The sequence below is a fragment of the Physeter macrocephalus genome, chromosome 4 (genome assembly GCF_002837175.3).
Source record: "Physeter macrocephalus isolate SW-GA chromosome 4, ASM283717v5, whole genome shotgun sequence".
Classification (NCBI taxonomy): domain Eukaryota; kingdom Metazoa; phylum Chordata; class Mammalia; order Artiodactyla; family Physeteridae; genus Physeter; species Physeter macrocephalus.
The window spans coordinates 145,430,630-145,442,621 of NC_041217.1; the positions used below are offsets into that span (position 1 = coordinate 145,430,630).

Consider the following 11,992-nt stretch of genomic DNA (forward strand, 5'->3'; position numbering starts at 1 on the left):
TGACATTGTGAATTTATCCAGGGAGTGGGAAAGAGGGGGAAGCCAGGTGAGTGACAAACGGGTAGACCCGTAACACAGGAGAGTGATCGGGGGCCCAAGGCGATGGTAGTCACACAGGACTTAGCAGCTACAGTAAGGCTGCCCAAGGTGTTCTCCTCCTAATCCCCAGAACTCAGAGCAAGCCTGTTTTATCTGAGTGGGCCTGTGTAATCACAAAGGGCCTTATGAAAGAGAAGGCGATGTGAGGATAGAAACAGGGGAACATTTGAAGAAGCTGATGGATTTGAATATGGAGGAGGGCCCAGGAGCCAAGGAACGCAAGGATGGCAGTTCTAGATGTGGGAAAAGGCAAAGAGAGGGATCCTCTCCTAGGTCCCTGCCAACATCTTGACTGTGTCCAGGGAAACCCATTTCCGACTTCTGACTTCAGAGCTGTCAGAAAATAACTCTGTGTTGTTCTAAGTCCAAAAGGCTGTGGCCAATTATTTTATCAGCAAAAGGAAGTGAATTCAGGGACAGACAGGCAGGCAGAAGGGGAGAAAGACAGGGAGAGTATAGACAGACTGAAGGAGTGCAGGCGATCAGGGTTTAGGTGATCAGTCAGAGACACAGGTGGGTCAGAGACAGATGGAGAGATAAGCAGATAGGGAGCCTGGAGAAAGGTGAGAGGAGGAGGGCAGAACGTCTGATGGGCAGGAGGCAGGAGATGAGGTAAGCCGGCAGGTGGGCAGATAGAAGCAGGAAGTGGGCACAGAGGCAAGGACAGGAGAGAGTGACAGCGAGACAGGATGGTAGGCAGGGGCCCTCAGAGCTCATCCTTGTCCCCAAGGATTACAGGAGCTTCCTGAGCTGCAAGTGGATCCCATTCTTGGACTTCAGCACAACTCTCGGAATGGGAACAGGGACCCTGGAGGGATCGGGTGCCAGCTCAAAGCGAAGCAAGGTCAGGGCCACGGCCACCTTCATCTCATTCATGGCAAACTGCTTCCCGATGCAGTTCCTGGGTCAGGGAGGGAAAAGGAAGTGAGCAGAGGCTTCTAACCCCTGCCGGGCCCAGGGCATTCAGGGCTCTCCTCCATGTGGCCCAGCCCCAATCCCTTCCTTACAGGTCACACTGAACGTGCCGCCCAAGCGACCCTCGACCTGCTGGACCACTTGCCTCCCAGTTAATGCTCCGGCCTCCTGTCTCCCCTCAGCCCCTCAGTCAACCCGCCCCTGGAGCCTTCCCATTCTACTCCAGCAAGGCCCCTCCTCCCATCCCGTGGGCTCCTCACTGGCCTTTTCAGTCTCCTTGCCTCCCCTCCCTCTACTGCAGCCACGGCAGCTCGGGGCCTGCTGTGCCCTCCATCACAGGGAAGACACGTCGCAGGGCCTCAGCTGGCATCACAGCGCTCTCTGGGTGGCTCCTCACTCCCCTCACACCTGTCCAGCTCCTCTTCCTCATTCTGCTCCTGTTGAGGTTCCCTCCCCCCACCTCTGCCGGCCACATGCTCAAGACTCAGTCTAGTGACCGCCTGGCCTCCCGCCTCTGCCGCCTGCACCTCTTTCTCCCACATCCCCAAGCACCTTTAGTGTTAACTCAAGGACACATCACCGTCCCGTGACCAGGACAGTGCCAGAAACATGGAACATTCCACAATCTGCTCAGTGAATGAATGCATGATGTCTGTCTTGTAAGGCAAACATACAGACCACTACACTATGGAAACGTCGCATGTCTGTCTTGAATAGCGGTAGTTGTTTCTTGACTGTGAACTCCTGGAGCAAGGAAAGTTCCTTTCGTCTCTGTGTTCCCATCTTGTAATATATGGTTTGGCACACAGAGGCAGGCTTAATAAATAGCTTTCTATTTGAACAAAGTTAATTGAATTGAAAAAAAAAGGACTGGAGTAAAATTAAATATTAATTCTGACCTAGGAATTGAGTTGCCAGGTACCCCCTGTCCTCTGGTGGCAGCCGCATGACCTGCAGCCAATGTCTACAAGGAAGAACAGGACCCTGGTACAGACCAAATCCTAGAGCAAATTCCGGGAACGTGTTGCGTCAAGCCTGTTCTGTGAAGGCTGATTCACCAACCGAAAATTTCAGAAAATTATAGGCTCAGAAAAAACTTGGATTACTAAGTAGTTCCAAAGTTATGGAAGTGACTATTTCGGGGGAGATCTGTAGCCGCTGAAGATTTTCACAGCAGTCATTTTGGAGTGTATCATCCAGCTTAACAGCTATTTCATGTGTGCTTTATATTTTACACGGCAGGAAGTTCTCAAATGCATGTGTCAAACACAAAATAGTGAATTTTCTCTCAAAAGCACTTGATTGCCTTCAATTTCATCCTTTTTTGCCAAAATTAGACTCTAGATTTTGGGACTATGGTACATAGTCCCCGCTACATATATAGAATTTTGGCAACTAGAAAAGGTGTCATGTGTATATTAATACGCTGTCACAACTTTGTTGGGTTCAACTACAGAAATAGAGGAGACACACAAGGCTTTCTTCAAATGGCAACTGTAACTGATCACATACATAGTTTGAAGCCTCAGGACAAGGAAGGCATCTGGAAATCCAAATCCATGAAAACACGACTGCTGATACAGTGAGAGGTGGATTGGTGAATTAAATAAAAAAGACAGGGGGCTGGATTAGAAATGTGCCAAGAGAGAAAACCACCTTCTAAGATGACTGATAATTGGGAAAAGCAAACATCTGAAGTTTAAGTTTCATGGAAAATTCTAATGCTGAAAAGTCATACACCTAAAATGAGGAAAACCCTGGAATACTTTGGAGCGGCCATGGCCATGGAAATGTGGCTGGTCATTGCGGAAGTCAGGAGGTCAAGGTCTCCGTGGCGTGCCCTGAAGGCCTTCTTGTACATGGGAATACACGCCTCTTCTCAACATGCCAACATACAGGGACATAACTGTCTACACCACATATGAATGTAGACAGTCACACACATCAGGTAGCACCCAGTGACACCTGGCTGCCCCAGGTACAGAAGGCCTCACCTGGATCCTCCTGAGAAGGGCAGGAAAGCATGGCTGTGTCGAGCAGAACCTGGTGCAAACCGGGATGGGTCAAACACCTGCAGAGAGAGCACCGGGGCCAGGGCAGGTGGGGTCAATCTCCTTGCACCAATCCACCAGGGGACAAGAATCCCCGAGGAGGAGCAGGGGAGGTGCTGGTCTGGAGAGAGCATCCCATCCCCTCCTCCATCATACCTCTGGGTTCGGCCACACCCTCGGGTTGTGGTGAAGCCCATAAAAGGAGAGGGAGAGCGGGATTCCTGTGGGGCAGGGAGGAGAGAGAGAAGACTGATGGTACCCATGGCAACAGGGGCAATGTGCACAAAAGGCCTGGGAGCCACCATGAGAGCTACCCTCCATCACTCTGAATGAAATGATGCTCTTGCAAGAGAGGTGGGCTGGAGGTGACAAAGCACATGAGCACAGATTAGGAGTAGGTAACCATGCCCAGGATTGAGAAGGAAAGAGTTGGAGGCTTGCTATTAGGATCACCTCACATGAAAACTCACATTTATCAGGTGCCATCATGAGCCCTTGGGGAATGTGCATTAACTCATTTAATCCTCACAGCAGCCCTCAAGGAAGGCACTCCTATCCCCATGTGCAGATGAGGCACCTGAGCCTTCAAGAGGTTAAGGGACATGCCTGTGATCTCACAGAGAGGAGGTGGCAGGGCTAGGATTCAGAGACATTGGGCAGAGAGCCATTGGGTAGCTTCCAACCATGGCAGGGCTCTCAGACCTGAGCATCAGCTGCTCTCGGCCATCCACCTGAGGGCTCCTCAGAGACTGGAATCTCAGACCCATGACAGTGGATTCCTTGAGCTCCCTCATTTACTTAGACCCCATATGAAAGAACCACATCTCCCCCTACTTCTTTCTGCTTTTCTCTTAAGCCTTCACATCTCAAGGAATTAGAATTTTAGGGCTCCATTACAAGACCACAACAAGGGCTAGCATTTGCTTATTGAGCTTTCATTGGTTCAAGTTCTGTGTCAGGCATTTTACAAAACGTCCAAACTGCAGAGTAAATATTAATTATCTTGAGGTGGAAACAACCGACAGAGCATCCCAGAGCTGGAAAGCACATGTGTATTTCTGATCTCGCATGTGGTCTTGCAGAGTGCTTAGTTTAGTGGGTGTGGTGAAGCTCATACCTGCAGGTAAGGAGCGTCCATCAGGGAAGGTGATGGGCTTGCTCAGATCTCTGCTAACGAATGACACTGGTGGATAGAGTCGCAGTGCCTCCTTGATGCACATGGTGGTGTAGGGCATCATGTCCAGGTGGTCCCTGAAAGGAAGCCCATCTAAGGGCAGGCAACCAGCGGTCCTCCACTCGCAGAGGGACAAGGTTCTCCCACCGGTTGGGCACTCACCAGGTGATGGAGGCGCCATCCCCCAGGAGGCTCTGGATCTCTTCCCGGCACCTCTGCTGATGCTCAGGGTGGGAGGCCAGAGCATAGAGGGTCCAGGAGATGCCAGTGGCTGTGGTGTCGTGACCCTCGAACATGAACGTATCCACTTCGGCACGGAGGTCCCTGTCAGACAAGCTGCTCCCATTCTCCATCTGCGGAGGCAGGGAAAGTGCAGGGTTTGCCCTTCCTCTGTGCCTCTGGGCAAAGCCTCAGGCCTCTCCTGCCCACACTCACTCTGGCAAAGAGGAGGATGTCCAGGAAATCCAAGTGCCTCTTGCTCCTCACCTTCTCCAGCTCTCCCTCCTTCTGCAGGTGAGCCTTCCTCAGCTTGATCACTCCATCTGTCCCAGAATAGTGGTCTCCAAACAGAGCTGAGGGCTCTGGGGAACCAGATGCAGCGCCCACCATAGCCCCATCTTCCCCTCAGGCCCGATCTGGGTACCAGGTGGATGAGGACGAGGGTGGGAATGGGTGCACATGTCAGGGCAGAGAGCTCCAGCATCGTCTGATCCAGGTCGGGAATCCCCTCAATAGCACGGCCTGTGGAGGCTCTGCCTGAGTGCTGCTGGGAGGGGCTCTCATTCCACCGTCAGCAACGTGGTGACACATGTATCTCCCTGCACCTCACCTGACACCCTGACGTCTCGGTTCCCAATCCCTGCACCAGGAAGTACCCAGTGTGGGTGTGTGCCAGCCCCTGAAGGGGAAGCAGGAGTCTGGGCTCTGCCTGAGGGGTCAAGGCCAGGGGAGGAGCCGCCCAGAAGGAGGGGCAGAACCTGTGTGTTGATGGGCCAGCTGGCAGACCCGGTGGCTCCAGCGGCCTTCAGGGGTCAGTCTATAGATGATGTCGTTCTGGTGGAAAGCATTTCTTAACCGGGAAAAAGTCAGATTGCCGAGGTCCCTGATGGCCTGGATGTAGGACTGGATGTTTCTGAAGGGAGAGGATGCAGAGGAGACTGGAGTGGAGGGAGCCTCTGACCTGGTGAAGGAGTGGGGCTCCGGGTGGGGATTCCTCAGCCAGTGGGGACAGGCAGCACTGAGGCTTTGTCATTTCTGCCTTACAACCCTGGAGACCCTCAGTCCTTTACTAGTGGCCTGAGTGGCCAGGTTTCTCCCTGTGCAGGAATCAGGGACCTGTGACTGAGTCGAAGTTGGTCTGGGTGGAATTTGACTGTGGTCCATGGCTCTGTGCAGAATGTTGTGTTTTGTTCTGATAAGCATCCACGCTGCCCTACCTGCCTCTCAGGTAAGTCCTCCCCAGCTGGTGAGAACTAGGATCCTGCCATTGAAAGGTTGTCACTGACCTGTCTGTCTGGATGCTGCCCTGGTGGCTGAAGGCGCACTTCATGATGGTGTCCAGGGTCATCAAGGAGACGTGTCCAAGGATCTCCAGATGTGAGTCTGGGCTGATGAGCTCCTCCCACTTGTCCTGTAGTGGGAGGGGAACATTGACCCTGCTCTGCTCCCCCAGAAGGCCTGTGCTGACAAGGCCAGGCTCCGTCTCTGTCTCTCTAAGTCTTCGGATGAGATTTCCTCACTTTCAGATGTGTTTTAGCAGTTTGAAGCTGTAACACGTGTGTAATGTGATTTCTATTTTCTCGGAATCTTTTATTATATAATTAATTATACTCTCATAATAGTCTGAATTAATTCTGAATTCTAGGAACAATTTATGCTGATAATCACCTTGTGGCAGAGCAGAAAACATTGTTTCTCAAGGGACAAAGTGGTAATCTTTTGTGTCCTGAGATCGGAACTGGACAGGTGATGGCCAACACTAGTAAGCAAATATTTCAAGGCAAGGAAAAGGTTAAGGGACTCTCTTTGGGCTCCTATGAAGGGGCGATTCCTTTCATTCATCCATTGTTAACTGAGACCAGCTGGTGCTCAGTCTGGATCAGAGGTGATGTTTGTCAAGACCTGGCTCTGTGAGTGTAGACTTGGTCTCATTTCCTCCCATGAGTGGCTCAATTCCATGCAGAGGCCCTGGACTCCAGGCCAGAGACTAGTTGAGTGACATCCTGGGATGTTCACTCTGCCACTGACGCTGCCATTGTCCAGGGCATCCGGGGGCAGCTGGCACCGCTGTCCAGGGGAATGACCCTTGCTCTAATCCTCGTGGTGAAGATGTGGAGATGAGAGGAGAGTGGACCCTGAATACCCTATGTCCCTGCTTTCCCTTTCCTCGGAGCAAATTGTGGATCCAAGCTACTGCCTGGGCACCCCTCTGTCCCATCCAGTTTTGGTGAGCTCTGTCTCAGAGTACGTTCTGAATGCATCATTCTGGAGGCTGTGTCTGATGGACGTCTGAGGGACACAAGGGTCTGAGAGTGGACTTTGTCAACAGTGCTGGATGTGAGTGGGTCCAGGTGACAATGGATGGACTCACCAGCATCACTCGGACACAGTCGGCCATGAGACCCACGTAGGGCTTCAGGATGTCGTAGTGGAAGGCTGGGGTCAACATCCGCCGGTGCTGGAACCACTTCTGCCCCTCCAACACGAGCAAACCATTCCCTGGGCCACAGATGGGTATGTGTGTGGTTCGGAGAGACTGGATCAGAGGGACAACTGGGGACAACTTGGGAGGAACCAAGGGTGTCAGGAGAAGGCACATCATGGGCAAAGGTAGGAAAGGCCAGTACAGTTCAGGAACGTGAATTTCCAAAATGGCTGGTCCATAGGATGTGATTTTGACAGCTGTGAGACAGAGGTTGAAAAAGAGTAGGGGGGCAGGTGATAGAAGAATTAATAGTCAGGCTGAGAATACCGCAGAGGTCTGAGAAGTGATGAAGAAGAGGCTGAGCTTCAGGAGGGCTCTCAGCACGATTACAAAGGGTGAGAGTTTTACTGCAAGGAGAGAAATGAGGCTTGACTGAGAGATGAGATGGTGACAGGGCGCCTGGTACCCGTTGTTCTCCATTAACCAAAGAGGTAGCTCTTGGTAAACCTAACTGGTGGGTGGACTGCAGTTGTATTTAAATGTACTTACCAATCCAGGGAATCAGCAATCTGTAGGAATCATGAGACTTTGGGTCTGAAAGGTAAGGAAGGAAAGTGGAGGGCACCAAACAAGGCAGGCAGCCCCCAGAGCAGCTGTGGTACCTCCCATTCCTGATGCTTGTCACCTGGCAGTCTGTCTCAAGCCACCTCCCTCTTGCCTCCCATCCCTGACTCTCTCTGTCCTGATGGTCACTGTGGGCCCAGGAAAGCAGACTCAGTGTCCCAGCAGCAGAACACCCACAGGATTAAGATGGTGAATTGGCAAGAAAGATAGGCTCTGCTCAGTGCCACAGAGTAAGACAGAAGCCTGTGGTTTTCCTACAGTTTGTGGTGGTTTGGCCATTTCATGACCCAGGACAGGCAACAGTGAGAGGTGCCAAACCTAAATCAGTGTGGACAGGGAACTGTCTTCCAGACCCGGGATCATCTCAATGAAAGTAAGTAAGACAGAAAAGAGGAGTCAGCACCCCCCAGGTGTTTAAGCATTCACTATAAGTGAATAATGTTGGCCCTAGTCTGGTTTGTGGCCTGCAAGGCTGGCTGGTAGGGAGTCAGGTATTGATGGCTGAAGTGCCAGTTTCTTCTTCCAGAAGAGGCATGTTCCCAAGAGGGAAGATTTTCTCCTGCTGGGATGTGGGTTTCCTTCTCACCTGATCTCCCTAGGACCACCTTCATGTAGTCAGGGTCATAGATCAACACTAGGGCTTTCGTCCCCCACAGCCAGCGAGAACAGGCACTTGGGTATTTCTCTACCCTCTTCAGTAGGGGTCGCAGCTCAGTCTCCTCTTGGAACTGTCACCAAGGGAAAGATAAATCAATAAAACCCTTCTCTGAGTTCCAGCGCTGGAGTGGGGGTGAAGGGCAGGATGGGTACAGGGAGATCGTTCTTGATCGATCAGCAGAACTAGGAGTTTTGAACTATTTCTTATGACCTGGGCTCTGATCCAGACCTTGCTGCCTGTCTACCTTTGTCCTAAGGCCAGATTCTGTCCCCTTGTTGGGTAGAGCCCTGGGCCACCGCTACAAACTGCCTACAGAAACTTCCATCAGGGATTGACTCTCTGGTTTACAAAACTTTTGGAAGTCATTCGTGCAACATTTGCATGAGCAATTTATGCTAATTTGTATCACTTGGTAAGTAGTTTTGTCATATAATTTTGTTTATTTAGAGAATAAAATAGATTATATTATAAAAATTAAATTTATATGTTAATTTCATTTTGCCATACTGGTTGTTATATATTTTCAGTAGTATCCCCGCATACATATAAATGTTAATTTGAAAGAGTGTCGGATGTATATGAATAAGTGAGAAATATTATATACTAAATTGTGTGTGTATCATATTATTTTACATATTGAGTGCGTACACAGTTTCTGGATGTATATATGAAAATGGTATTGAACTAAGGTTTTGATACGTGTATTATTTTATCCCATTTTCATTTACCAGTGTCCAGAAACTTGTGTGCACTTCCCACCGCCTAGAGGAATCTCTTGAAACTCCTCAGTGTGGACCACAAAGGCCCTTGCTTTCTGGCTTTACCCTCTCTATTCTTGCCTCCTGCCGGGCTGGCGAGTCCACAGGACCCACTGCTCTGCCCCCAAAGATGCTGCTGCCCGTGTGCCTTGCACTGGTCCCACCTGCTCACACTTCTAGGCCTCTGCCCAGGTTCTTTCCTCTACCTGGTGTGCCCCTCCTCTTTGCCACAGAGCAACTGCCTCTCCTTAACCTTGGAGATTCAGCTTCGTTTTATCCCCTCTGGATTTCTTGTCAACATTTGGTCCTAGGCATGTTCCATGCAGTCACCTCGTCTTTAATTCAATGGCTTCTGTGTAACTCAAAGCATCCCCCTGCCACATTGGTATCTAATCTCTGCCTGCATCCTTCTACCATCAGGACTCACCAGCTCTGAGGCAACTTGCCTACTGGAGGACGGGTTCCTTCACTGAGCACATATTTACTGAGCATTTACGATGTGCCAGGAACTGGATTAAAGCACTGAATTAGGGTGCGGCTGTAGATGCTTGTCTGTTTGGAGGCTCCAGGAGGAGACAGCGAGATTGAGGACATGACAACCGTAGGGCTCATGAATGTGTGATGGAGGGAAGACCAAGCCTCTGGGGAAGGTTTAGGGCAGGGGCGCTAACTCAGACCTGGACGTTAGAAAGCTCTAGAAAGCTCTTTGTCATGCATGTGTTCATTCGTTGAGTCATCATTTACCAAGATGCTCTCGGGTTACAAAGATGAACCAGAGGCGGGCTCTCCCCGAAGGAGCTCACAACTATGACACTGCAGACAAAACTAGCTGAATCCAGTTAGCACTGCCTTATGAGAAGGACAGCCAAGGGAAAAAGGGTTGTTTTCTCCGCTCCTGGGAGACCCAGAAAGACATCTTGGAGGAGGTGGCTTGGGGTTGGGCCTTGGTAGACAGACATATGAGGGACAAGATCATTCCAGGTAGAGGGCACAAGGGAGCAGAGTCCCAGAGGCCAGAATGCCCAGGCAGGCGGGGAGGACGCTGAGTAACCTGGGGTGCAAGAGATTAGGAAGGAGTGGGGAGAGGTACTGGGCCAGCCCACGTGGGGCTCGGGCTGTTTCCGGTTCCCGTCTTTGCCTCCAGTCTACTCTAATCACGCTGCAGAGAAAGGGAGGCCTCAGCTCTCTGCAACCCCTGATTTTCTCCCAACATTTGTTCAGTCCACAAACCCTTGATGAGCCGCTCTCCATGTGGCCCCTACTTTGCTCTGAGGCCCCCGGCACCCAGGCTAGTGCTGCCAGTGCTGGGTGGGAGGTGCTGCCCCTCCCCAGCCTGCAAGCCGCTCCTTCCCTCCTTCCTGTACCTCCACACAGTGGACTGACATCCCTCTGCGCTGGCTCTGTGCAGGGTGCTGGGGGTGAGGGGATTTCACGCTCGGTTCCAAGAGCTCATGGTCCAGTGAGGGAGGACACCAGGCGGGCGACCTCACCCTGTGGATGGTGCAACTCAAATGTCAGTTCCCCTTACCTGGCACCATCCTGGGAACCTCGCTCATGTGTGCCAGCGACTTGTCAGGGTTGAAGCACTGAAATCAGGAGACTGGAAAATTCCTCAGTCTTAACAAACCGAGCCAGTTTGTCCCTACAGCTGAGGTAAGCCCCCACCCAGAAAGTGGGTCTCTTTTCCTGTGACCTGACACCTTCCTAGATTCCTGTCTGTCATCTCCACGGACAGTGAACCCACAGGGCAGCATCCATCAGACTGATGTCTGTGCTCCCAGGCAAGCTCAGGGCCAGGCAGAGAGGATGGGATTGAGGGATGGGGCACAGAAGCATCTAGAAGCCTGTTCTATGAGAACAGCTGAAGCTGCTCAGCCTGGAGATGGGGGAGACTCAGGAAGGAACAGCCACTGTCCTCAAAGTGCAGGGCTGCTAGGACAGCCTGCAGATCTCCCTAAGGAAGGAGTGTCTGACAGACCCGAGGACACCAGCACGGGGTCCTGGGCGGGAGGGAGCTCCCCGGACTGCCATGAAGAGCCAAGACCTGAGAGGTAAGCTGGGTCCTTCTGTGAGGCCGTGTGCTCGTCCCACAACAGGGCTTTGTCCCTTGGGCTCGCTCACCAGGACCATGGTCTGAGAGCCCCGGCCCTCCCTGCCCTCCCATTCCCCATCCCACTCCATCCTACCTCCTGCATGTGCCCATAGAGCCAGTGGGAAGGAGGAGACGGGAACTGCTGGAGGGCTTTGAGCAGCCACTGTCTGCGCAGGTAGAGCTGCGCTGCCTTGAGCAGAAGCAGAAGCAGGCCGAGCAGGGAGGCCGCCGGCAGGAGCCCAGAGACACCGCCCAGGGCTCTGGGGGCGCTCAGCGCAGAGACACTCATGGCGCAGCGGCTTCTGGATCGCTGACTGTCCCTGAGTGTGGCTGACCTCCCCTGAGCGCCCGCCTGGTCAGGGAGGCTTGCCCCGCCCACCTGGGGGAGGGTGGCGGTGAGGGCAGAGCTCAGACCTGGGCCTCCAGGATTGGGTTTTTATGTTTTGTTTTGTTTTGTTTTTAAAATTTAAACCAATCTCTCTTTTGTTACAAAATGTAAGTAATATAAAGAGAAGACAATATTTATAAATAGAAGTGGGAGTTTGGGTTGTACCAGGATCCTGCAAACTATCACATGCTTACATTTTTAAACACTTTAAACAAATTGAAATAAAACAGGAATGTAAATGTTTTTTCAAACTTCCTTGAATAACGTATTGCTGTGATATCTTGTTTATCACTATGATATTGTACAGAACCAGAGTTTAAGTCTGTAGTATCATCCAGCCGTGGACTACCCTGCATGACCACACGAATAATTTTCATTTGTCCAATGCAACAGAAAATTCCATCTCACTCTTTTTTTCAACTAACCAGCAGGTTAATGCACACAGAGTGTATGGATGCTTAAATATTTTCTTAAGTTTGTGGTGATATGTCTGTGTGAATACCCCTGTCTTTCTTCTTAAGAAATGAGAGAATACAAATATGAAATGTAGTGAAAGATGGCTACTACTGAAATATGATATTTTTTAAAA

General features: G+C 51.2%; 1 protein-coding gene across 2 annotated transcripts; it reads right to left on the reverse strand.

The window, feature by feature from the left end:
- LOC102978094 (taurochenodeoxycholic 6 alpha-hydroxylase-like) lies at positions 1-11,337 on the reverse strand. 2 transcript variants are annotated; one of them, XM_024119796.1, is made up of 12 exons: positions 11,110-11,337; positions 8,094-8,235; positions 7,433-7,477; positions 6,830-6,957; positions 5,745-5,869; positions 5,217-5,371; positions 4,675-4,781; positions 4,402-4,592; positions 4,183-4,316; positions 3,222-3,286; positions 3,009-3,085; positions 1-1,000 (listed from the first exon to the last, which is right to left on the reverse strand). In XM_024119796.1, the coding sequence occupies exons 1-12, from the start codon at positions 11,302-11,304 to the stop codon at positions 832-834; spliced, it is 1,533 nt and encodes a 510-aa protein (XP_023975564.1). In that variant the 5' UTR covers positions 11,305-11,337; the 3' UTR covers positions 1-831. The 2 variants fall into 2 exon arrangements, with proteins under 2 accessions (XP_023975564.1, XP_023975565.2); XM_024119797.2 differs by lacking the exons at positions 4,402-4,592; positions 5,217-5,371 and having other exon boundaries at positions 817-1,000; positions 4,183-4,332; positions 4,669-4,781; positions 11,110-11,304.
- Positions 11,338-11,992: the final 655 nt, after the last annotated feature.